This window comes from Mya arenaria, chromosome 2 (genome assembly GCF_026914265.1).
Source record: "Mya arenaria isolate MELC-2E11 chromosome 2, ASM2691426v1".
In the NCBI taxonomy this organism is placed as follows: domain Eukaryota; kingdom Metazoa; phylum Mollusca; class Bivalvia; order Myida; family Myidae; genus Mya; species Mya arenaria.
This window is the reverse complement of record NC_069123.1, coordinates 64,371,879-64,394,798: the sequence shown is the minus strand read 5'-3', so window position 1 is coordinate 64,394,798 and position 22,920 is coordinate 64,371,879. Positions and strand designations below refer to the sequence as shown.

At 34.6% G+C, this 22,920-nt stretch overlaps 1 protein-coding gene across 1 annotated transcript; it reads right to left on the bottom strand.

Annotated features, from left to right (window-relative positions):
- Positions 1-925: 925 nt before the first annotated feature.
- Positions 926-20,714, bottom strand: LOC128212858 (RAD50-interacting protein 1-like). Its single transcript, XM_052918237.1, has 14 exons — positions 20,565-20,714; positions 12,117-12,358; positions 11,729-11,902; positions 10,299-10,436; positions 9,986-10,145; positions 9,646-9,756; positions 8,266-8,491; positions 4,510-4,647; positions 4,030-4,226; positions 3,792-3,848; positions 3,263-3,417; positions 2,212-2,389; positions 1,848-1,966; positions 926-1,653 (listed from the first exon to the last, which is right to left on the bottom strand). The coding sequence occupies exons 1-14, from the start codon at positions 20,712-20,714 to the stop codon at positions 1,446-1,448; spliced, it is 2,253 nt and encodes a 750-aa protein (XP_052774197.1). The 3' UTR covers positions 926-1,445.
- Between the last annotated feature and the right edge of the window lie 2,206 nt (positions 20,715-22,920).

Sequence of the window (22,920 nt, the reverse complement as noted above, 5' to 3'; positions counted from 1 at the left end):
ACCCAAATAGACAAGTTATTCAAACCCCACTTATATAGACAGGTTATTCCAACCCCACGTATATAGACAGGTTATTCCAACCAAACGCATATAAACAAGTTATTCCTACTCAACTCATATAGACAGGTTATACAATCCCAACTCATATAGACAGGTTATTCCAACCCAACCTCATATAGACAGGTTATTCCAACCCAACTCATATAGACAGGTTATTCCAACCCAACTCATATAGACAGGTTATATGAACCCAACTCAAATAGACATGTTATTCGAACCCAACCTCATACAGACAGATCATTCCAATGAAACTCATCAACAGGTTATTCCAACCCAGCTGAAATAGACATGTCTGACCCAACTTAAATATATGGGTTATTCCAACCCAACTCATATAGTGGGTATAACACACCACTATCAATTTGACGGAGTATTCAAATCCAATCTTACCATTCTCTAAATACTACTATCACAGGTTTTATTAACAGGTGGAACACACTCCATACAAACTGCAGGTAATCATAAACTATGCAGGTAAGTTGAGGAAGTTTGTTGGATTTTGAAATATGACAAAACAGTTTTACGCAGCTTCTCAGCGGAAACGGACACTCATTTCACTTCTGACAAAAATTGTAACTTAAAACAGATGCACTAACACAAGCTCATAAAGCTCATACATGTTTTACTAAAAACAAACTTAATTAGATGTCATTGGATTGACGATTACCCCCACAAGTCATCTGGACTTGAAATGGTAATCTTTTTCTTTGAAAAGGGGCAAGAACTCGATCAATCAACTTCTCCAACAAAAACCAGTGAAGTTTTGAACTTGGCCTGTATATCATGGTGTTAAACATGTGCACCAGATATAGTTGAAATACATCAACCCCATCACAAGTTATTGTCCAGACAAGCAAACAGCAAGTAAAAGTCAGGTGTTTATTTCAGCATTTTGCTTTAATAGCATGTAAATAAACAAGCATCAATAACAAATATTCATAAATAAATCTTTTATTATGTTACAACATCAACAAAAATCATCTTGTATGTCATATTTAAAACATGACTTAGAGAAGAATATTAACAGAGACACATGGACACAGTCTAATTCATTTCTCTTATACAGATGCATAAAACCCATCTAACATCAGTCATCTTAAATCAGGGAATGTACACAACACTCATCTTCAAGGTGGCTAATATAACAGTTCCATGAATGAAATGTTTTCCAATTACAAAACTGATATATTAGGGATATTGCAAATCCACACATCTACGGTTTAACCTTTCAAGCCTTGAAGCTTGACACGAGGAAAATGATTTTCTGCTTAAATGACTAATATGGTTTTAAATAATAAGTTTATAACTGTTCTGTTAGTGAATCAATGTTGACAATGTCCATAAGCAGTCAACTTTTTTGGCACAACATCTTCTTACAGCACCCATTATGTGGTTAGGTTAGTCCTCAAACTAAGCACAAGTTCAGCCTGATCCAGAGTGAGTTTATGTACACCAAGGTCGGTTAGTGCTGATCGGGCCTCTGTGATCTTGTCTGTGTCCCTGGGGCCCCTGTGCAGGGCCTCATACAAAACCTCCTTCAGAAGGAGGGCCGACCCAACGTTCGTGGTCAGCAGGATACACGCCTCCTTTACCCTGGACATACAGATTGTCATATGAGATGTCTTTATCTTCTCACTAATGACGTAAAATAATCAATTTTGCAACTGACTGAGACATAATATAAAACAACTGCTGAACATCTATTCTTTCCCCTAAGTCATACAAACATTTCTCACTGAAAGCTGACCTTATTTCACTAAAATGGAATGTAAACATTTGTTACTTACTCCTTAAAGTAGCTGTCAGGTTTAAGTGTATATTCCCCAAACAGGGGGAACAAGTTCCTGGTCATGTCAAAATGTAGCTGGGCCGCCCCGCCCTGGTTGAACTTATTACGCAGGATGATCTGAAGAAATGCGTAAAATAACTTCAGACTTTCGTTCTAAAATTCTTGCCCCAAAGAATTACGGTAAAAAAAAATCAACTTACCTTTTTTAAAACTCTTCATTTATATTTTTTAAATTAAACAGACTTCGAAAAGTTTCTTTATTGAATCAAATACCCATACACTATTTCGAATGGTCTCAAAGATTAGCTACATAAATATAACTTACTATTTGTATCACAAAAGTTAAAGAGAAATTTTATTACCTCTTCAAATATATACATGTTCATCTTGTGGGTCATGGCCTCCCAGAAGAGCGTGAAAATTGGTTTGCTGATGAGCTCGCTGACCTCAAGCAGGTGGTCTTTGAGGACGAGGAACATCTCACACGCGGAGATGGACAGGCCTAGTGTCACCTCCTTCTGGTATGGCAGGGCAATCCACCTGACAATAATGATACACATAATTTACATGGAAAGACCAAGCCACCTAAGGGGGGAACGATATATACATGTAGGGTTCATCAATTATAGCACAACTCTATCTTTTACATCAAAGAGTTCAAACAAAAGGATGCATTTTCATTGACAAGGTTAAAATTGTACTTAAATTCTAATGCAGATCATAACAAAAGATGTTCGTCAAACATTATGCCCCCCGCCCCTGATATCTGCAGATTAACATGTATCCTCGAGTTGTGCCCTTGACCTTTGACCTCAAAATCCAAAGGGGTCCTCTACTGGTCACCCACAACCTAAATGTCAAGATTCAGGGCCATGGGTGCAAGCATTGTCGAGTTATCAAACAGGCAAGCTTAAAATCAATAGGGGTCATCTACTGGTCAGGCCCAACCTTCATGTCAAGTTTAATGACCATAAGTCTAGGAATTGTCGAGCTTTCATTCAAGGTCACTGTGACCTTGACCCAATAACCCCTAAAAATCAATAGGGTCATCTACTGGTCAGGCCAAACGTCCAAGTCAAGTTTGAGGGTGCAGGCATTGTCGAGGTTAGCACTTGGACATGCTTCTAGCATTCAAGGTCACTGTGACCTGACCTTTAATTGGATGACCCCTTAAATCATGATGACAATAGGTACTGAAATTGTCATGTTATCACTCGGACAAGCTTTGGTCTACTGACGGACGGACGGACCGACCTACAGACGGACTGAACGACATGTGCAAAGCAATATACCCCCTCCTCTTTGAAGGGGGGCATAATAAATACATTTGTAGCTCCCTTCCTGGCAACTTGTATTGAAAGGATTTTTTCTAATCTTTATTTCAGTATATGAAATTAAGTGAAATTTACAAACCTGTCATCTTTGTAAGGTTTCCCACGAGCCCTGACATCAATAAACACCTGTGATACCATGGTGTTGAGCATGTCATTCTTGAGGCGCTCATACAGGGAGATCATCTCGTCAAACACTGTTGTGTAGCCAAACGGAATGTCCCCTGTATCAGACTCCTGAGCAATGGTGAAACAATTATAGTGAGAAAGTTTATCTCAGTAAAATAAAATTTCTTTTTAGGGCTTCGAGGTGAGCAACATCAGGATGACAGAATGAAGTTGGTGTAGATTATTTATGTAACAATGGTATGAATATGCTATCTACCACTCTGCTTTCTTATTTAATATTGCATGGTTTCCACTAACCAGTGCCATTTTCATGACCCAAAACAATCATTGTTCAAAACAAATATAATGGCTGCTGATTTTGACATTTTCCCACTGTGTCTTATCAATGGTATTACTTTTTTTACCTAATTTTCCTTGTTATTTTTTTCCTATCTATGCTAGTGCCTATATACATAGTCTAATGAGGTTCATTAATCAATTACCCTGTTGATTGAAGACTCGTTATTTTCCATCTTGTAGTATTGCAGCTGCAGGAAAAACTGGGGAAGGTAAAATTTGACATTAAGAAAGCTTTAATCGCAATATCTAAGTACAATCATGAATGAAAAATAAGTGTATTTAAAGCAATTAATACCTATTGGGAACCTAAACACATTACTATATGTAATTATCCCATCAAAAAACAATCTTTAAGATGGTGACAAAGTTGAGCTAGCTCACCACAAGCTCACTCCATTCTCTGAGGACCTCAGCGACAAAGTGTGCAGTGTTGAGTATGGCAGAATATCGCTGGTCCAGTGGATTATGGGTGTCGTTTTTCACCTGAGTGAGTCGAACACGGAAGTCCTCCAGTAGCTCCAACTGCAGGTCCAGGAACTGTAATTGTTGTGTTGGGTGGGGCAGGGGCTTGTACCGGTCTGGAAGAGTGTAAAATAGTAATTTTGTGTAGACATGCAACTTGTATTTTTAGAATAAAATTTGAAAATGTTAAATTTTACTGAAACAAATAAACTGGCAATGATGGTACTTTCTGAAAAATGCAGTGTGTTTTTATTTTATTACTATTAAGTCAATCCTTCCACTGACTTTTTTCTATGCACTACATTTGTCAATTCCATGGTATCCACTTAGTTAAATTGATATAAAAGCCAGCTTCAATTACTATTTGCTATGACATCTGATATCAAAGCACTACCATACCTGTGATGGTGAGAAGGAGGGTAACAAAGCTGTCCCCACACTCCGGCACGCGAAGTTCGTCCACATCAGCAATTCCCCTGTATTGGGAGTCCCAGGCACCAGGAGATGACATCATACCATCCAGCTTCTCCACACCAACTGAAACACCAGATCAATGCCAATTAATATGTGTATCTTATCATGACAGATGTGACAAAACAAATCATACATGTATTGTTACAAGGGCTTCTGGATTTATTAAACAATTGACTTGATCAAGTTAACTATGAGTATTATAAATTAAAAGACAAGTTCCTGCTAAACAAACAAGAGCTGTCAAAGAGACATCGCGCTCGACTATTCCGCCGCTTTTCAGTGTAAGGATTGAAATGTTTTGGCGAAACATGCATGGATCACTGTTAGATTAGATTTCAATGCAATACATGATTTGCGGAGATATTAACATAAATGTGGTTACATGCAAAATTTTAACCAGAATTTTTAAGTGTAATAATAAAGGGCCATTATTTGCAAAAAAACAGTTATCTAACTTGGTTATTCAATTAGGTTGGGTGGTTGAATACCATTGTATAAAGTCTCAATGCAATACATCAAGTAGTTGCTGAAATATTATCCTATGTGTGCTTACATGCAAGACCTTAACCAGAATTTCTAAGTCCCATAATAAAAGGGCAAAAATTATATTATTAGAGTTATCTTACTTGATGAAATAAGAAGGTTAAATGGTTGGGAGCCTGTGTGTAAAGTTTCAATTCAATACATGATGTATTCGCTGAGGTATTGACTTAAAAGTGGTTACATCCAAAACCTTAACCAGAATTTCTATTCTGAAAAAAAGGGGCCATTTTTTTAATTAAATGCAAACTAGAGTTACCTAACTTGATTAATTTAGTAGGTTGGATGGTTGAGTACCATTGTATAAAGTATCAATGCAATACATCCAGTAGTTGCTGAGATATTAACCAATGTGTGCTTGCACACAAAACCTTTACCAGAATTTCTAAGTCGAATAATAAAGGCCTATTATTTGCATTAAATGCGAACTAGAGTTATCTAACTTGGTTAATTTAGTAGGTTGGATGGTTGAGTACCATTGTATCAAGTCTCAATGCAATACCTCAAGCAGTTGCTGAGATATTAACCTATGTGTACTTGCACGCAAAACCTTAACCAGAATTTCTAAGTTAAATAATAAAGGCCTATTTTTTGCATTAAATGCAAACTAGAGTTATCTAACTTGGTTAATTAAGTAGGTTGGATGGTTGAGTACCATTGTATAAAGTCTCAATGCAAAACCTCAAGTAGTTGCTGAGATATTAACTTGCATGCAAAACCTTAACCAAGGGGTGACGCCGACGCCGACGCTTGGGTGAGTAGTATAGCTCTCCTTATTATTCGAATAGTCAAGCTTAAAACTACGTTCTTTCTAAAAAACATATTTATTTATTTATCAACATAAATAAAATACAGCCAAAACCCATTGGCTCAATATTCAAAGAACTGGCCAAAATTGTTTGAGCCTCATGAATATCGAACTCAGTGGGAATGCTTACTGATTGTGTATTTTTCATTGATCAATACGTTAAATACGTTAAGTTATTGACCTAGGTTATCTCTGCTAGAGAAGAGTATTTATAAAACATAGTTCTTAAAACCACAATGTATTGTTCACTACATTACACATTCACTATGACAATAGATTTTTCTGATCTATTTCCGCAATAATAAAAATATATAGAAGTCACTGGCATCAGGAATCAGGCTCTTCTTTGGTCTTTAATTCTCAAACAAGTTGACAGTGTATTCGTCGGAATGAGTCAATGATGTGCATTTTACTTTTTAGATTTGAGTTTACTTTGCACAGCAATTATTACCTTATATTTCTAAATGTAGCTTTTTACAAAAAGCTTTTTTTTGTCCCCTTAGTTTCTAAGGCAGAAACCTTTGGGGTTGCCGATTTTATGTAATGAATTAATTTTGACGTATTGTACTTGTGCAAATTAAAGATCTATAGAAAATTTAATGCAAGTTTATTCAAACTGTTTAGCCAGTTTCATTTGATAATTACTATGATACCAATCAATCAAGCAAATCTAATCAATTAGCGCCTTTTGCAAAATCAAGCCAGGCAAACAGATCAATGTTTGAAATTCTTACATGGGATTGCAACAAGAGCTGTCGTAAGACAGCGCGCTTGACTTCGCCGCTTTGACTTAGAAGTGAATACAATAACAATGTAATATTACCAAGTTTGGTCTGTTTATGTCAAACCTAACTAAAATTATTTAATACATAAGGTGACTGATGCTGCCCTCCCACCACCCGAAAAATGACGCAAGTCATTTATGAAAATGTGGTAAAGAATGTACAAATATGCCTTTCAAAAAAAATAAAAAAAAAATAAAAAAAAAAAATTATAAAAAAAAATTCAAGGGCAATATAGTATAGCCCTGCTTGTTTTCCCTTGGTAAAAATCTGGTTAAGATTCGATGTAAAAATGTGCCTGTCAAAAGAAATTAACAAAAAAAAAAAAAATATTCAAGGGACATAATTTGTATTTAGGGTTAAAATGGAGTTATGTTTTTGTTGTAAGATGGTCGTAAATAATCTGAATTTTATTAAGTGCATTGAATGAAAGATATAGAATTTTTTTTTTTATTAAAAGCCCAACTTGCCCTTTACTTTTACTTGCCTAAAACTTTAACCTAAGTCAATCAGTGGCCATAACTTGTATTAAGGATATGGAGTTATGTAACCTCATTGGATGATGGTCCTGAACAATTGTGTGAAGTATTAAGTCAATTGAACAAAGGGTATATAAGTTATTAATAAATATCCCAACCTGCCCTAAAACTTTAACCTAAGTCCCATAGTCAATCAGGGGCCATAATTTGTATAAAAGATAATATGGAGTTATCTAACCTCATTATGTGATGGCTCTGAACAACTGTGTGAAGTATTAAGTCAATTGAATGAATGGTATTGGAGTTTTAAGTGAAAATCCCAACTTGCCTTAAAACTTTAACCTGCCCTAAAACTTTAACCTTAGTCAATCAGGGGCCATAACTTGTATTAAGGATAATATGGAATTATGTAACCTCATTGTGTGATGGTCCTGAACAAATGTGTGAAGTATTAAGTCAATTGAACAAAGGGTATAGAAGTTACTTATAAATATCCCAACCTGCCCTTAAACTTTAACCTAAGTTTCATAGTCAATCAGGGGCCATAATCTGTGTAAAGAATAATATGGAGTTATCTAACCTCATCATGTGATGGCCCTGGACAACTGCGTGAAGTATTAACTCAATTGAATGAAAGGTATAGGACTTATAAGTGAGAATCCCAACTTGCCCTAAAACTTGAACCGGACGCCGGTGCGAGTAGTATAGCCCACCTATTCTTCAAATAGTCGAGCTAAAAATGACATCATTGCCGAGCAAAAAAAAACAAAGTGCGAAACTAGAGACCGCGAAAATGACATCGAGTGTGGAGAAATATTGACCCTTGAGAAATCGAGCCATTTGATCAAATTTTATATGAACATAGTTCATAGTCTAAAAAAATCAATCCTTTTAATCCAGTTCAAGCCGACAAGGATATCGAGCCAGGAGCTATCTAGCCAACAAGTTTTTACTGTATATCCAATCTTAATTAACAAAACATTTCATAATTCAGAGATGTCCCTGACAATTAACATACAGCTATTGCTTTCTATGTTATAAATAAGAAAACAATGCCCAAAAATTTACTTACATTTCCGTTCAATCTGTAGCCACTTGTTAAAGTATGTGGGCTGTGAGAGGATGTGGAGGGCGCCAGGAAGGGAGGCTGGGTAGCCATATGACTCTCGCACCTCCCTATCAAACAGCAGGGCCTCATCAACAAGGTGCGAGAACTGGTGGTCGTCATTTATGAGCTCCGGGAGATCGTGCACCATCTTCTCCAACACAAGCGTCATCATACCTACCATGAACTCTGTCTGGAATATAACACAACAATTGTAAATATGATTTTGGTGTAACATAGGCAGACATACTGTAGCCAACTTGTTTTCATGAGATACATGTACGTCAATGTTGAAACTCATCATGAACAAATACCAGTTGACTAATACTGGTTAAGTTGTTTTGGAAAATGCTTAAAATTAATGTAAATTAGGTTTAAAGATCAAAACAGTGTATTGAAGATGCTGTTTCAAATTAGTCTGCATTTAAAATGAACTGTAGAGGGAGAGCTGAAGTCTGCACACACATATGTATGAGGTGATGCCTGAACATCCACATGAATCCCATGATGTCTGCACATACACATCTATGAGGTGAAGTCTGCACATACACATGAACCACGTGCTACCTGCTCATACACATGAAAAAGGTGATACATGTATGAGGTGATGTCTACACATACATGTGTATGTAGGGAATTCTGCAAATACCCACACACAAGTATGAGGTGAAGTCTGCACATACACATGATTCAAGTGATATCTGCTCATACACATGATTCAAGTGATATCTGCACATACACATGATTCAAGTGATATCTGCTCATACACATGAAAAAGGCAATGTCTGCACATATTTATGTATGAGGTGATGTCTACACATACATATGTATGTGGGAAAGTCTGCACATACCCATACACATGTATGAGGTGAACTCTGCACATTCACATGTATGAGATGACACACATACACATGAAAGAGGTGATGTCGACACATACAGATACATGTATGAATTGAAGTCTGCATATACACATCTAAAAGGCTATGTCTACTCTTACACATGTATGAGGTAAAGTCTGCACAAACACATGAAAGAGGTGATGTCTACACATATTCACGTATGAGGTTAAGTCTGCACAAACACATGTTAGAGGGCGATGTCTACACATACACATGTAGCAGATGACGTCTGCATGCACACATGAAAGGTAAGGTCTGCATGAATGCCAGGTTTACGTTTAGCCCCACAGGGATAACTTTCATTGCTTCTTAAAATGAACACCAATACTTGCTTCTATCCAAGAAATGGACCCAAACTTTATTTGGATCGGAATAATACCGGTATTTAAGCAGTACAACTGAGTTGGTTTAATAAATGTGTTTAGAAATCATTGCCACTACTGTGTACCTTTGCATGTGTGTGTCTGTGACTCTGTTTGAGGAGAGGCTGTACCCTCTGTTCCAGGAAGTCAAGGTGGTCTCTGGTCCAGCTCAAGATCTGGGTAAAGTACCACTCAGGCTGAAATATGTACATTATCTATGCAAAGTGATCATCAACTTATTCTTATGTTAAACATATACATATATGTTTAATCTATGTTGGCAAATGTAAATAACCTGTATTATTTTTCTGGGTTTAAAATAACTGATTTAGGTAATGGGCGGCCAAAGTTGGCAGGTATCAGGGGATCACAGTAATTAGAGAGAAACATAATAAACACTCAATACACACCATACATTCCACTAACCTTGCCAATATCATTGGTCTGTTTGCTGCCGAAGAAGTGAAACCTGAACCTTCTCCGCAAGGGTTTAATCATGACCTGTAGGGGAAGAGTCGGGGTTGGGAGGCCCTTAATGTGGTTAAGACTGGCAGGGACATTTTCCACCTCATTGCTCAAACAGTCTCTGGGAAGTGTTAAGAAACCATATACTGGTAAAGATCTCAGAAGTTGGTATGAGAGTGTAAATTGGTCTGATAGCAGAAGGCTATATTATATTTTTACTTGAGATCTCTGAATGATATGGTAGTCTGCTCTTGCTTGGTAACAAAAAGGATACGGTAGCTGTAGCTTGAGCAGCTCTGTAAAGAGAGTATCCATACGTGTCCTGGCCTCCTTGACATTCTGTGTGGGTGGGGACTTGATGGACACACCCACCAAAGGCCATTTCAGCTGCTTAAGCACCTCCTCAAATTCACTGTACTCATGGAATGGTTACAACAAGATGTTGAAGGCAAAACATCTCGAAATATCTTACATTGTTAAACTAGCAGCACATAATACTTGTCCCACATCCAACATGTGCAGCAGCAAAGCATTATAATTTGTTTAAAACATTATATATGAGCTAGCAATGGTAGTATGTTATAGTTGAAAATCAAAATGGAAAATAATATTTTTCAGTGTTTTTTTTCGACCTACACACTTCTAGAAGAGAGGATTTGTGTAAATTAAGTATTACTTTTCTTCGCAAAAAAAGAGTGTTTATTTTTTATAATAACACCTTCAAATCATAAATATATATAAATTATATATACCGTAGTATAACCGGTACTATTCAAAACATTTTTTACTCCAATGCTATGTAGCCATCAGTTGGGTATGGAGATGGCTGTATTTCAAAGGATTTACTCATTTCAAATTTTAAATTATCTCCATGCGGAGGAAAATGATTTCTGCATTACATCGCAAATTAAATGGCAGCAACAGTTTACATCCAGCTTTATTTGGGCATTTCACATCATGGCATACACTTTCTGTCATTTTTTTAATTTCAAAGTTAAATTATTTAGACTTTTTCTATTTTCATACTTAAAATAAACTTCTATGGAGTAAAACATATCTAAAAATTGAATCAAAGATTTCTCCCAAGCAGGCGTAGATAATAGATAAACTTTCAGTGAGAAATTGAAGAGAGATACGTAACTTTAAATGGTTCATATAAATGCAGAAATACAGAATATGTTTTCTATTTTTATATTTCATTGCTTCATTTCATTGAATTCAGAAAATTATTTATTCAGCTTGGCTTTTGAGATGTGATAATTGTTAAAAATGGTATTATTAACTGAAGTGATACTAATGTAAATAAATGTTTACAGTGACGTCACATAAAGTAGTTTGTATGAATATTTATTAGCATAACAAGATGACAAATGGTCACATGTTTGGTTTAATCCAATCAGAGACTTTTTGAGGTATACTCTACACACAAAAAAGTATAAAACTGAACAAAGGGCTATATCTCTGAAAGACTGAAATTACCAAAAACCAAGATGGTCAAGGAAGAACAGGCAATGTCACGTGGAAGGCCAACTTCCATCAGTATTTTTTAAGTTTATCTGCGGACACGGATGTCACGGAGAGACAGACCAAACAGCAACTAAATGCTCTCTCTTTTGGGCGTTAACAAATTATGCACATAATATACATTGTAGTCCCAAAACAATTAATAAATATTAAATATAGATAACTACAATTCTAACATACCTGGCTATTTTGTCTTTAAGATTATTGTACCAATACATTGTTGTGTCTTTGGAAAACTTGACAATGTTCCGACATTTAGAATCTTTCACTGCTGAGAATAACTGTGACAACTCTGTAAACTTGTCTACTGCCTTGGCGGGACTCTCTGATTTCAAAAGAGTTTCTATGTGTGAACTGAAAATATAAAAGGATAAAAAGCGTATCAATATTTTAAAATCATGCAAATAGTAAATAATAAATTTCAGATATAACACAGATTATTAAAACACAGAATATCATACTGTGAAGAATATAGACAAAGTAATATCATGAAGTAAGTTTTTCAGAAAACCCATCACTTCATAACTTAATTTTATATATTAATAATAAATCTAAACAGCCTCCCTACCTGAGCGTGTCAATATGAATCAGGCAACTAAGGTAGTGAGAGAGGTGTTCCAGCTCATCCACCTCTTCTGTCAGTCTGCTCGTCTCCTTCACCAAGTCTGCAAGTGTCCGCGTGTGGTCCTGTATATTGTGGTACAGTGTCTCCTGGCGTGTGCGCAGGTGCCTTACATCAGTCCTAGCCTTCTCTGCATCTTTGATGCCTTGTTCTAGCTCACTGGGAACTTCACTGCTTGCAAGTGACAGCTAAATAAAAATATCATGCATTAGGTCATGGTTCATCAATTTTGTCATGAATATACCAAGTACTCCAATTGCTACATTGACAAATTATTTACATTTAAGGTATATTGTATTTAATACCTACTTTTAATGCCTACATGCAAACATTTCACTTTGCATTTTGGCTTCTTAATTTTATAACTATGAATTACTTATAAAAATTTGTATGTATTTTCTCTCTGTTTTCTTATTTCAGTTATATCTAGAGCATTAATTTTTAAATTAATAACAAATTGATGTATTTTAATTCAATTAAAATAATTTGGGTAAGTAGCTTGCACAAGATTTCTATTTTAAGAAAGAGCTTATATTAAAATAAGAAAGAGCTTATATTAAAAATAGGTTATAACAAAATCATTATCAGTATTCCCTGAAATCATTTTCAATTGAACTTTTCAAACCATCTTCCCTTTAAATGGATAATTGCGGCAACCCAATGTTGAACATTTAAAAATTATACTACAAACAAATTGATAATTTATATGGTTTTGCACCCGTTCATTTAAAACCCTCAAATTTCTACCAACCTTGCTAAATTACCCCGTAATCCGTCACTTTAAAGAAAATGGTGCAATAAGCAACTTGTCAAATCACTTGACACCTCGGCCTCGATCGTTGCTAAGTTACACCCTACTAATAAGCATTCTTTGTTAATTGGAATCCTATTAATCAGCATTTGTTAATCTTAAAGACATATTTTGTTAATCTTAAAGACATATTAGAATGCTTTCAAAACATCATTAAAATAACATTCCAAAAGTGTTCTTAATTATCTTCAATCTACAAAATTTTAATTTACATGCACAACAGGCCTTTTTCTACAGTACCCACGGGTCCGACTATCGGACCCATTCCCAAAGCAAAATATATGATTATTTTCCCAATCTTCAGAAAAAAATCCCAATCAAAAGTAAGAAAATCTTTCTTTTTTTTATGAAAGTCTTTTTACCTGTATTGGTTCATTCATCATCCTAATACATTATTTAATGTATGGTAAAGTTTTGGGGATAATTGAATTCAGAAATCATTCACATTCAGAGATCAGTTTGAAATATTATCTTTCATGATTTATTGCAGATATTTACACCCCAAGGATTTATAGTTCTGCCCTTTCAAGTCTTTTGAAAGGGAAAAGGAACTAATATTTAATAATTTCCTCATTCCTGAAAAGCTTGTTCTTTTAATTGTAAAAATTTAGGCATATTTCACGGCCCAATTTTCCCAAAATGTCTTGGGTCATTTTCCCAAAATGGGCAGATAAAGCCCTGCACAATTCTGCAGTTGTCTGCACTAACACTCTGCACTATACCTGTTTGAACAGTCTTATTTGATTTATAATCACTTTCACTCTGCACTATGCCTGTTTGAACAGTCTTATTTGATTAATAAGCAACTTTTCGAAAGACAAGTTATAGTTTTAACAAGCCACATATCATATTCCTTATATTTTCTCAATCAAAAACATTGACATTTGACAAGACCCTGGACCATGACATATTTTAAGCGTGATTTTCCAAAAATAGTTACATCAAGGTTTTGTTTACATCAAGTCCATAATTGATTTTGACTGAAAATTTAAGGGAGTAAGATAATCATACCGCTTTTGAACCCAATCTACCGGATTGGAGACCCAAATCTACCTCTCTGACATTACCAGAGGTTCACGTGCCTGAATATAGTATCCCGGAACAACGGGTTTTCGACCGCCTAAGGATTATTTACACATTAATCATAAATAAGTGATAATAAAAAATAAATGTTTGTTTGTACCATTTAAAGCAATCATTCATCTTTAAAAAATCAAAAAATTAAAATCTGTTTCAATCGTCTGTAACATTTACATTTTGAATCCAAAATGGCGGCTGTCACATGTTGTATTTGACCTAGATACAATTTTTTTTTTTTTAAAGTAATTAAATATTTACATATTTGCCATACAGTCACTTCTTAGTTACTTATCAACACAAGAGAGGCAAAGGAATGCATCATCCCTTCTAATGGCTTTCACATTGGTACAAAATGATAAATTCACCCATCATGAACCCTGTTATCACTGGTCCAACTCTGAATGAGCCTTATGTGACTTGCCTAGGCTGCAATATGTATGATTGCATGGTAACTGAGCGCCCAAATGCAATTCAATATAGTTACCTGTAGATGAATTTCATTAATTTTAGAATAAGCAACATACCATATTTTGATGCGCTTTTAATGTTGTGCACTACACTTAGAAAACAATAGGGCATAGGTTTTAGGCTTTGGTAGATATGTAAGATCTTGCAAACAAAAACAACACGATTTTAAAGAAGTATTTTACATGTGAAATCATTTTAAACGAAGGGTCTAATTTGGCATTAATTAAAAATGACAAATTGGTGTTGTTTTAAGTATAACTGAAGTTTTTTTAACACTACCATTCCCATTTTTTTTCAAATGAAGTTTTCTGACAGTTCTACTGTTATGGTTAACAATTAGAGCAAAATAGAAGTGTTTTACCCATTTTCAGGAGGCGGTCGAAAATAGGTTGTGGTCGAAAATAGGTTGTTCCGGGATATATTACAGACAAGATCTTGAACTGTTTTCTCGTCTGTTTGTAATTGGGTTACTGAATACTTCTACAATTACTAAGGGGACTGCTAAGTTGATAGTGCATCTGATATAGCCAGTGGTCAATCACAGTCAAACGGCTATTGAAATTAAAACTCAGTGTTGATTTAAAGGTGAACTGAACTGTAATTTCTAGTTCTTAATTTTATTCATTGTTTCTACTAAACGCGCTCAAGTTTAATATACAAAGCGTAAATTTTGCTTCTACGGTCTACCGTTACCACGGAATCCGGCTTCTGTTCTGCCCATTCTATGGTTGCTAGATGAATTAATGCCCTTGAAATGAGTGGACACTGTGTTGTCTCCCTTTGTTTTAAGTGCGCATGCCCAGCGAGTACCACAATGCATTGCACCAGTTACCACAATGCATTGCTTTAATTTCCCGGAAAATGTTAGATATTTCTCGGTTTCTGATATCGCCTACATATTGATATAAGAATTAAATCTACAAAATCTACGTAGTCGGTTTGAATAGCGATACGAAGTGTTTTATATGAATTAAGTCTGTATCCTTGCGATAAATATAAACGTGTTACTTCCCTTGGATTAAAATAAGCCATTTAAAATGGAGGCCATGGCAACACTTTCAGAAACCGTCAATGACAGACAAGTCAGTGGCACAAAATAAGGTAGCGATAATGAAATGCAGACGATCTTAAAATTTTACGACCGTGCTCGTATGTTGGGGCAGCTGGTTGAAATGGATTGATTAACCAAACAATAATTGCAGTGCCATTCAATCGTAATACTTGCGAGGACTTGGACAAGTTATACACATTGGAGATTTTTTGATACAAGGAAATTGGAACAACCAGCATTCCATAATATTGCTTTACATTTGGCTGTTTTAAGTCAGCATTTTTAATGGAATGCTGTGTTGCACTCTACTTAGGAAGATAAAATTGTGAGTGATAAAGGTGAGTGATTTGATAATTACTTGTATTTTATCAAAGAATGACCTCCACAATAACAGTTAACAGTAAATCTGTGAGGAAAAGTGGGCCCAATGATGGGCTCGAACCTATGATCACTAAAACACTAAATGATGCCCCATGTTCGTATAGGATTACCCACAAACTCCACCCCTCTCCCTTTTATCTAAAGACTTATCAAGACACCCTTGCATTTAACATAAAAGTTAACCTTGGATGAACAGTGTGTCCGGTGTTGGGGTCACGGACACTACGGACCATGGACATAACGGACCAGACACTACGGACCAGATTTAGGGACATTACGGACCAGATTTAGGGACATTACGGACCAGATTTAGAAATTTACGGACCATGATTTATATTGTTTTTAAACATTTGTTTTTTTGAATTATTCAGTCATTGGTCTGAAATTTGTTAATAAATACTTGAATATTAGTGCTCAGTATGACAATTATCTTTAATGTAACTGAAAAATCCCATGAAATTCCAATGTTAAACATCAAAGTATTTTTAATAAAGTATAATAATAATGAACGTAATATGTGTTTATCTTATAATTGTAAATGTGAATATTACAAGTTTTTATTGGCAAATCGGCATCTTGCCTTTGGCCATTTACACAACGGTGTTGGACTCTAGCCAAAGAACACTCAAAAGTTAGGATGGAATTCTTATTAACTTAACTAACCAAGCTGCTGCTTCCCCAAATACAATGCACACTACAACAATAAGGCAACTGTCAATTCATTGCTGGATTTTCATACCCCGACATCCTTTTTTTGCCGCCACTTTCAAATATTGACTCAAATAAAAATGTTGATCAAGTGTACCGGTATGTATTTGCATATCGGTCCAGAACTGTCTAGGAACTGAGTTTATTCTTCGATGTAAAACATTGACTTATAAAAAAGGAGAAATGTTATGATCTTGATTGTGGTTCGTCTAGAAACTCATGTTTATGGCCCCTTATGCATTAAGAAAGAGCATGAACATTCATCTAATGAACAACAAAATACCCCCATTTAAAAAATGGTTGAAAAGCAATTAATTTATATTGGCCAAAAAGACCGTCATTCACATTTTAAATACAACAATGGTTGGTTTTCATTTAAGTGATACTCACTTATTTTGCCTATTTATTGAAAGTATGTTGTAAAATAAATCTGTAAACAAATCATTGAGCTAGAGTTATGGGCCTTTAGCCCCCATAATCACATGATTTAACACTTTTAGGAACTGCTTAAAAGGGAGTGATCTATAAAAATAATAAAACAAATAAAAACAAGAAAGACTGAAAAAAATCATAAATCAACAACTTAAGAGTTTGTGGAAAGTTCAGTTCATAATTCTGGGTGAAAATAAGGTTCAGTGATTTTAATAGAAATTTGTACTATTTACAGTCATCAAAAGGCTGTTGATCCTAGCTAAAAGGCTGTTGATCCTTCAATTGTGCAATTTTTAATACAGGCTTGATTTACAATGGGAAATTCAAGGGCGGATTCAGTATTTGATACTGGGAGGCATAATTTAGGGGCAAAAACATTTAATTTGCAGCCCTCCATCAGAACTCAAATGTATTTAGTTAAAAGCATTGGCAGTGGTTTTTGAAATTTTCACAATTTCTTGATCGAAATGGTGCATTTTGGGGATATTATTTTATTACTCTTTTTCTACTATATTGAAACAAAACTGATCTTAGATATTGGGGGGGGGGGGGGGGTGTCCCCATCCCACTGGATCTGCTTGTGAAATTCTCTATCAAATTGTGACAAATCAGAAAAGCTAAAATATTAATGCTTTAAGACAAACTTCTTATCATTTTAATTTTTTTTTGTACAGCAGACTGAAAAAACTTTGGGGGGTTTTCTGAATTATTTTAATTAAACCCCACTTGAAAATATATATGTTTACCATATTTACAAGTATACAAGTCATTTTGTGAACAACAAGCAATCAGCTGCTATAAATGCATTGAGTACAAAGAGTGAAATGGACAATGGCTGTATTCTGTCACTCCCAAATAATGACATTTATATTTTTTATTGAAAAGAGGTTTACACTTTAATTTCTGTTGCAATTAATTATTATTAAGTTTGTCAATTTCTTCATTGTCCTGATCATTGAAAACAATGAAAAATCTTTCCTGAAAATTTAAAAAATAAAACTGCTTGTTGAAATGCATTTTTTGTTGTAATGAATAAAAATTCATACATAAAATAGAGAATTAATTTGATAAAACTTGTGTATGATTTTTAATAATACTACATGTATAAAATACATGGTATTAAGATACTGTTTAACTTGTGCTCATAGAAACATAAGTTTACACTTTTTAAATAATTAATAATAGTAATGTTTCATGACCATTTTCATGAATGTTGTCACTGTCATTCAGAAGAACTAAAATAAAATCAAAGTTTAAGGACATTAAATCTGTATGCTGTATGTCAAATTTTGTGTTGGTGGAGATTCGTTCTTTATGTACATGTTATGACCTACTGTTGCTTTGTTTATTATTTTATTGGTGAAATATTCTGTATTCAGCATTTGATGTTTACTTTTATTTTACTGCTTTTTGTCCTTAAACTGTAATTTTATAGGATTTAAAAAATACTGTAAGGTTAAACACTGAATCAAATTTCAAACATATTAGAGTATTGAAAATCAATTACATGCCATATTTTTATATCAGTATCTTTTTAACATTTAATATAAGTATAAAAACAAGTATCAGTTATATTGTTTCTTGTGTATAATTTAGATTGGATATCATGAAGATGCATCAACTTAAATAAGTCAACATCATAAAATGCTCATGAATACATGGAATACTCATATGGAAAATCAGTATTGTGAATAATGTTTTTTCAAGACATTATCTAGATCTGCTGACAAAAAATAATGATCTCCGATTTTTATATTTAAGTTCAAAAATTGAATTTTCGAATGGAAATATGAAGTTCTCTGATCTGATCTTTTGTCAGCAATCTTTTATCGTATATTTGCTGATTATAACCTACGCAAAAATTTGCTCTTTCCAAGACAAAGAATAAAAAAGTTGTAAAAATGCTATATGTGTGAGAGTGCAGCTTTAACATGTCTTGACCACTTTGTTGTTTAGACTCTAGAGTTGCAAGTTTGTCCTTAATCTTTCCACATGACTTCATTCTTTAAAATCGTATCACACTTACCTTAATTTATCTAGTTAATTTGTATAACTCTGTCAGATTCCGTGAATGGCAGATTGTGACTAAGCATCCCATAGACTACAAATGCACTGGTTTGGAACTGCCAGTGCATAGTACATTCATGGCATACTAATCATGTTCAGATGTTTGTAGTAATTTCACCAATTTCCTATGTAGAGAATACATGTGTTTGGTCAAAGCCAGCATGAACCATGATGAAGTTCTCTCACCTTCAGAATGAACAACATATGCGCTTCTTTGCAAATTTCACAATAGATAGTTTTGCAAAATTAATGTTAAAAATAGATGCATACATTTGAAGTTTCTGCTAAATGATTTAACATTTTGTGCAGGTTTTATCTAGCTAACCTTGATGTAAATTTTGGTTGACATTTGAGAACTTTTGCTTAGCAAATAATCTATTCCATGGCTAATTTACATAAAAGGGAAGTTACTCTTTAGTCAAGCCGACGGTTAGAGACGGCCTTTCTTTAAATACAAACTTTGATAGTACTCCATCGATAAATACCTAGGTTTTAAAACTAAAAGCCACTTTTGTTGTAACATAGCACGACATTCCTTTTGTCAGTCAAATGACTGCCACTAAATCAGCTTGGCATTGCCATCGTTTTGCGTGTCACTACTGTTATGCCAAGTTTTTCATGAGAATTTAAGTGCCTAAATTTGTAATGGCTGGCAATTTTTTTCTTGGTCTTTCAACATCACATCTTGTCTGGATTAGACAGAGGCAAAGCTGTTGCCTATTTGGGCTAACACACCGATCCCCAATTGAAATTGTATAACCGCCCCTGCATATTATACTGATACTGGTACACTAAATTATTCACAGATTCAGACTTAAGCCGGTTCAGAAACACAGGATTTATCGTCAGTTTGAAACTGTTTCAAACTTTCTGTGTTTGACTTGGTTGAACAGATTGATTCGTTCCATTTCTTCTGTTAACTTTCAAATTAAAAGCGTCTACTTCGGAAGATTAAGCAAAATCCATATGTTTTACTCGTTATTTTGGTGATAAACCATATAAGTGGACTGGAAACCTCGGAAAGTCCATGTTCTTTACTGAATTTTCGCGGACGCGGAAGTTGATATGTCGATTGACTGGCTCCCGTTTCATCTTCATTCTCTATCAAAACCGAGAGGCAGTACCAAGGGAAGCAACTACGCATGTATAGCAACGCCAAGGGACGCAAGTCAGTTGAGTTTTTCGGAAAATGCGGAACAGGGGGTAGTTTGTAACAAAATTGCCAGCTTATGAAAATGATTTGAACTGAATAACATATCGTATCAAACTTGAAAATTATCAATCTTTTATATCGTTATGTAATAATTAAATGTCAAATATCAGTTCAGTTCTACTTTAAATTCAATATTGTTATCACTGAAAAGATGAAACTATTTATTCTTTTGAAAGTTAATACCTTTTTTTTTAGTTGTTCTTGATCTTGTTTTTGTTCCAAATATATGTTCTTTAACGATTTAAGGGTCTTTATTTTGTCGGAAAACTTGGTATTAACGAAATCAATAGCAAACTTTTCAGATTGCGATATTTCCTCACTGGAGGCTGCCATGTTGGCAAGGTGCACTTGATTGAAATCGATTAATCAAGGTTACACTCAACCATAAAACGGCTTGTCTTTAAACGGTTTTGAACTCGTGTTTCCCTGGCCATGCGTAATCCCATCATTTATTGGTAAAGCTTTTTTATGAGTGCATGGTCTGTATGTGGTGTTTGTAAATATGTATATGGTGTTCATCCGTCTGTGTCTCTAGTTTATTGTCCTTTGGTCCCTTGCCTTCTGCCTCTAAACAGATTTTTGATTACTGGACTTGTCCTTGTAGTTTCCTGATAATTGTCATTTTCAGTCAATACCGTTCAGACAGCATAGTAAGGGCGATACTATTTCCAGGTCCCGGTCTCCTCCGGTCTCTGTTTTCCAAATTGTATAGTAGCTATTGAGCGTTATCGAGAAGGTGTCAATGACCGCGGGGGTAATAGGATTACAGTTGATTAAAACATTAGATATTTGATGATAATTATGTCACCATTTATTTCATATTTTATATCAATAAAACAAATAATAAATTAAGGCAAAGATAAAAACATAACATATGCACATGTACTAAAATTAATGTCATAAATAACAAACACATTGTGTGTGTTTTTGTTTCATATTAAATTCAGTTATAAGTATACTATTGATTATAGTATTACAAAAAGAAACAATGCATGATTACATGTTAATCAAATTTTTAAGTTAACTCAGTACTTCGATCAGGAATTCTATTATTTTTGTTTTGTTTAACTATTGATTTTGTTGCAGCAGATGCACTGCCACGGCCAGTTGTCTTATGTATTTTTGCCAACTGATCGTCTATTTTTAATTTTTATGCCGACGCACTTCATGTGGAATATTTTCCTGCATGTTCTATTTTCGCAATTAACTAAACTATCGACGAATTCTGGCATTTCACATGAACAGAATGTTTTATTTTGAAAGATCGCGACTTTTTATTTAGTTTAACTTACGCGTCGAGTGTGGTAGATCTGGGGCTCAATCGCCGGTAGCGTCGTATAGAAGAACCTTTTAAACTTAGTACCAGTCTTTCCCTTGTCTGGCACTCGGGAACATTTTTTCAATAACAACTTACACTGACTGTGTCTGTGAAACGTTTAAACCAAAAAAACGTTAACTTTCCGCATAATCATCCAGATTGTTTGTTAATATTGACCTCTAGCAAGCTGTGCAAGATCTGGCGTATAACTCCCTGAAATGGAAAAAAAAAACACCAATTGACCGTACTCGCTGTGTGCTTTTTTCAATTTGATTTTTCTACCGTCTGGCAAACCCTACTTATCTGAAATACTTAACCAAAACAGAATTATGTTAAATGAAAAAAGAAAGTTTTATCACTGACGTGGTGCTACAGAGATTGTTAATGATTTTTTTTTGCACAAATGTTGCAAATAAATTGGTCAATGTTACGTTTTTATCTCTGAAAATCACGTGTGTGTGTGCGTAAAATTCAAGATGAGTGTTATTGGTTTGCCACAATTTAAACCTACAGATAATAACACCATTTAATAAATAATAAAATAATTTGGCTCGAATAAGGCCACTGGGTGGATATGTGTTAAATTGTTGAAAGCTCGTAAAGAGGTTATTATTACACACTTAATCTGGTCGTTAATACACAAATAAGAGAAGCTGGTCGAAAATATTTGTGAAATACTTAAGTGTGCAAATTACTTTATATTTTAGTAATAATTTTCATGATCTTTAAAAATGACGATGTTTGCCAGACTTCATTGATGAGATTCCTTGAAAAGTGGCAACTTGCTTAAGATAATAATGAATACATTGATGCAATCCTCATGAACTTGTCTATTGCGTCTCACTCATAATATTTTCCTTCATTAACAGTCTGGACAACTCAACCAAATCAGAAGTCTGATTTGTCTGATAGAAATAGCTTTATGGACAGACATTCAAAGGGGTGTTCCTCAAGAATCTAATTGTGGGCCATCCTTTTTTATGTATTTTTTCATCAATGTCAGTAATATTTTTATTTTATTTTTATCTTCTCCTTAGTTTGACGAACTAATCAAGAAGCTACACGATGAACGCAGGATTCTTGTTAACTGGTTCCAATTAACTGCATGCAGGCCATGCAATCCTGACAAACTTCAGGCTATTGCTGTAGGCAAGACAATTTCAATCTTAGAGACAGACACATCTCTTGTAATAAAGTTTTGAAACTGATGGGAGTGGACAT

Coding starts and splice junctions, on each gene's coding strand:
- LOC128212858 (XM_052918237.1), bottom strand. CDS start 20,714: ATGGCAGCCTCCAGTGAGGAAATATCGCAATCTGAAAAGTTTGCTATT. Junction 10,146..10,298: donor CTGCTCAAGCTACAGCTACC/GTATCCTTTTTG, acceptor AACACTTCCCAG/AGACTGTTTGAGCAATGAGG. Junction 8,492..9,645: donor ACAGACACACACATGCAAAG/GTACACAGTAGT, acceptor GTTATATTCCAG/ACAGAGTTCATGGTAGGTAT.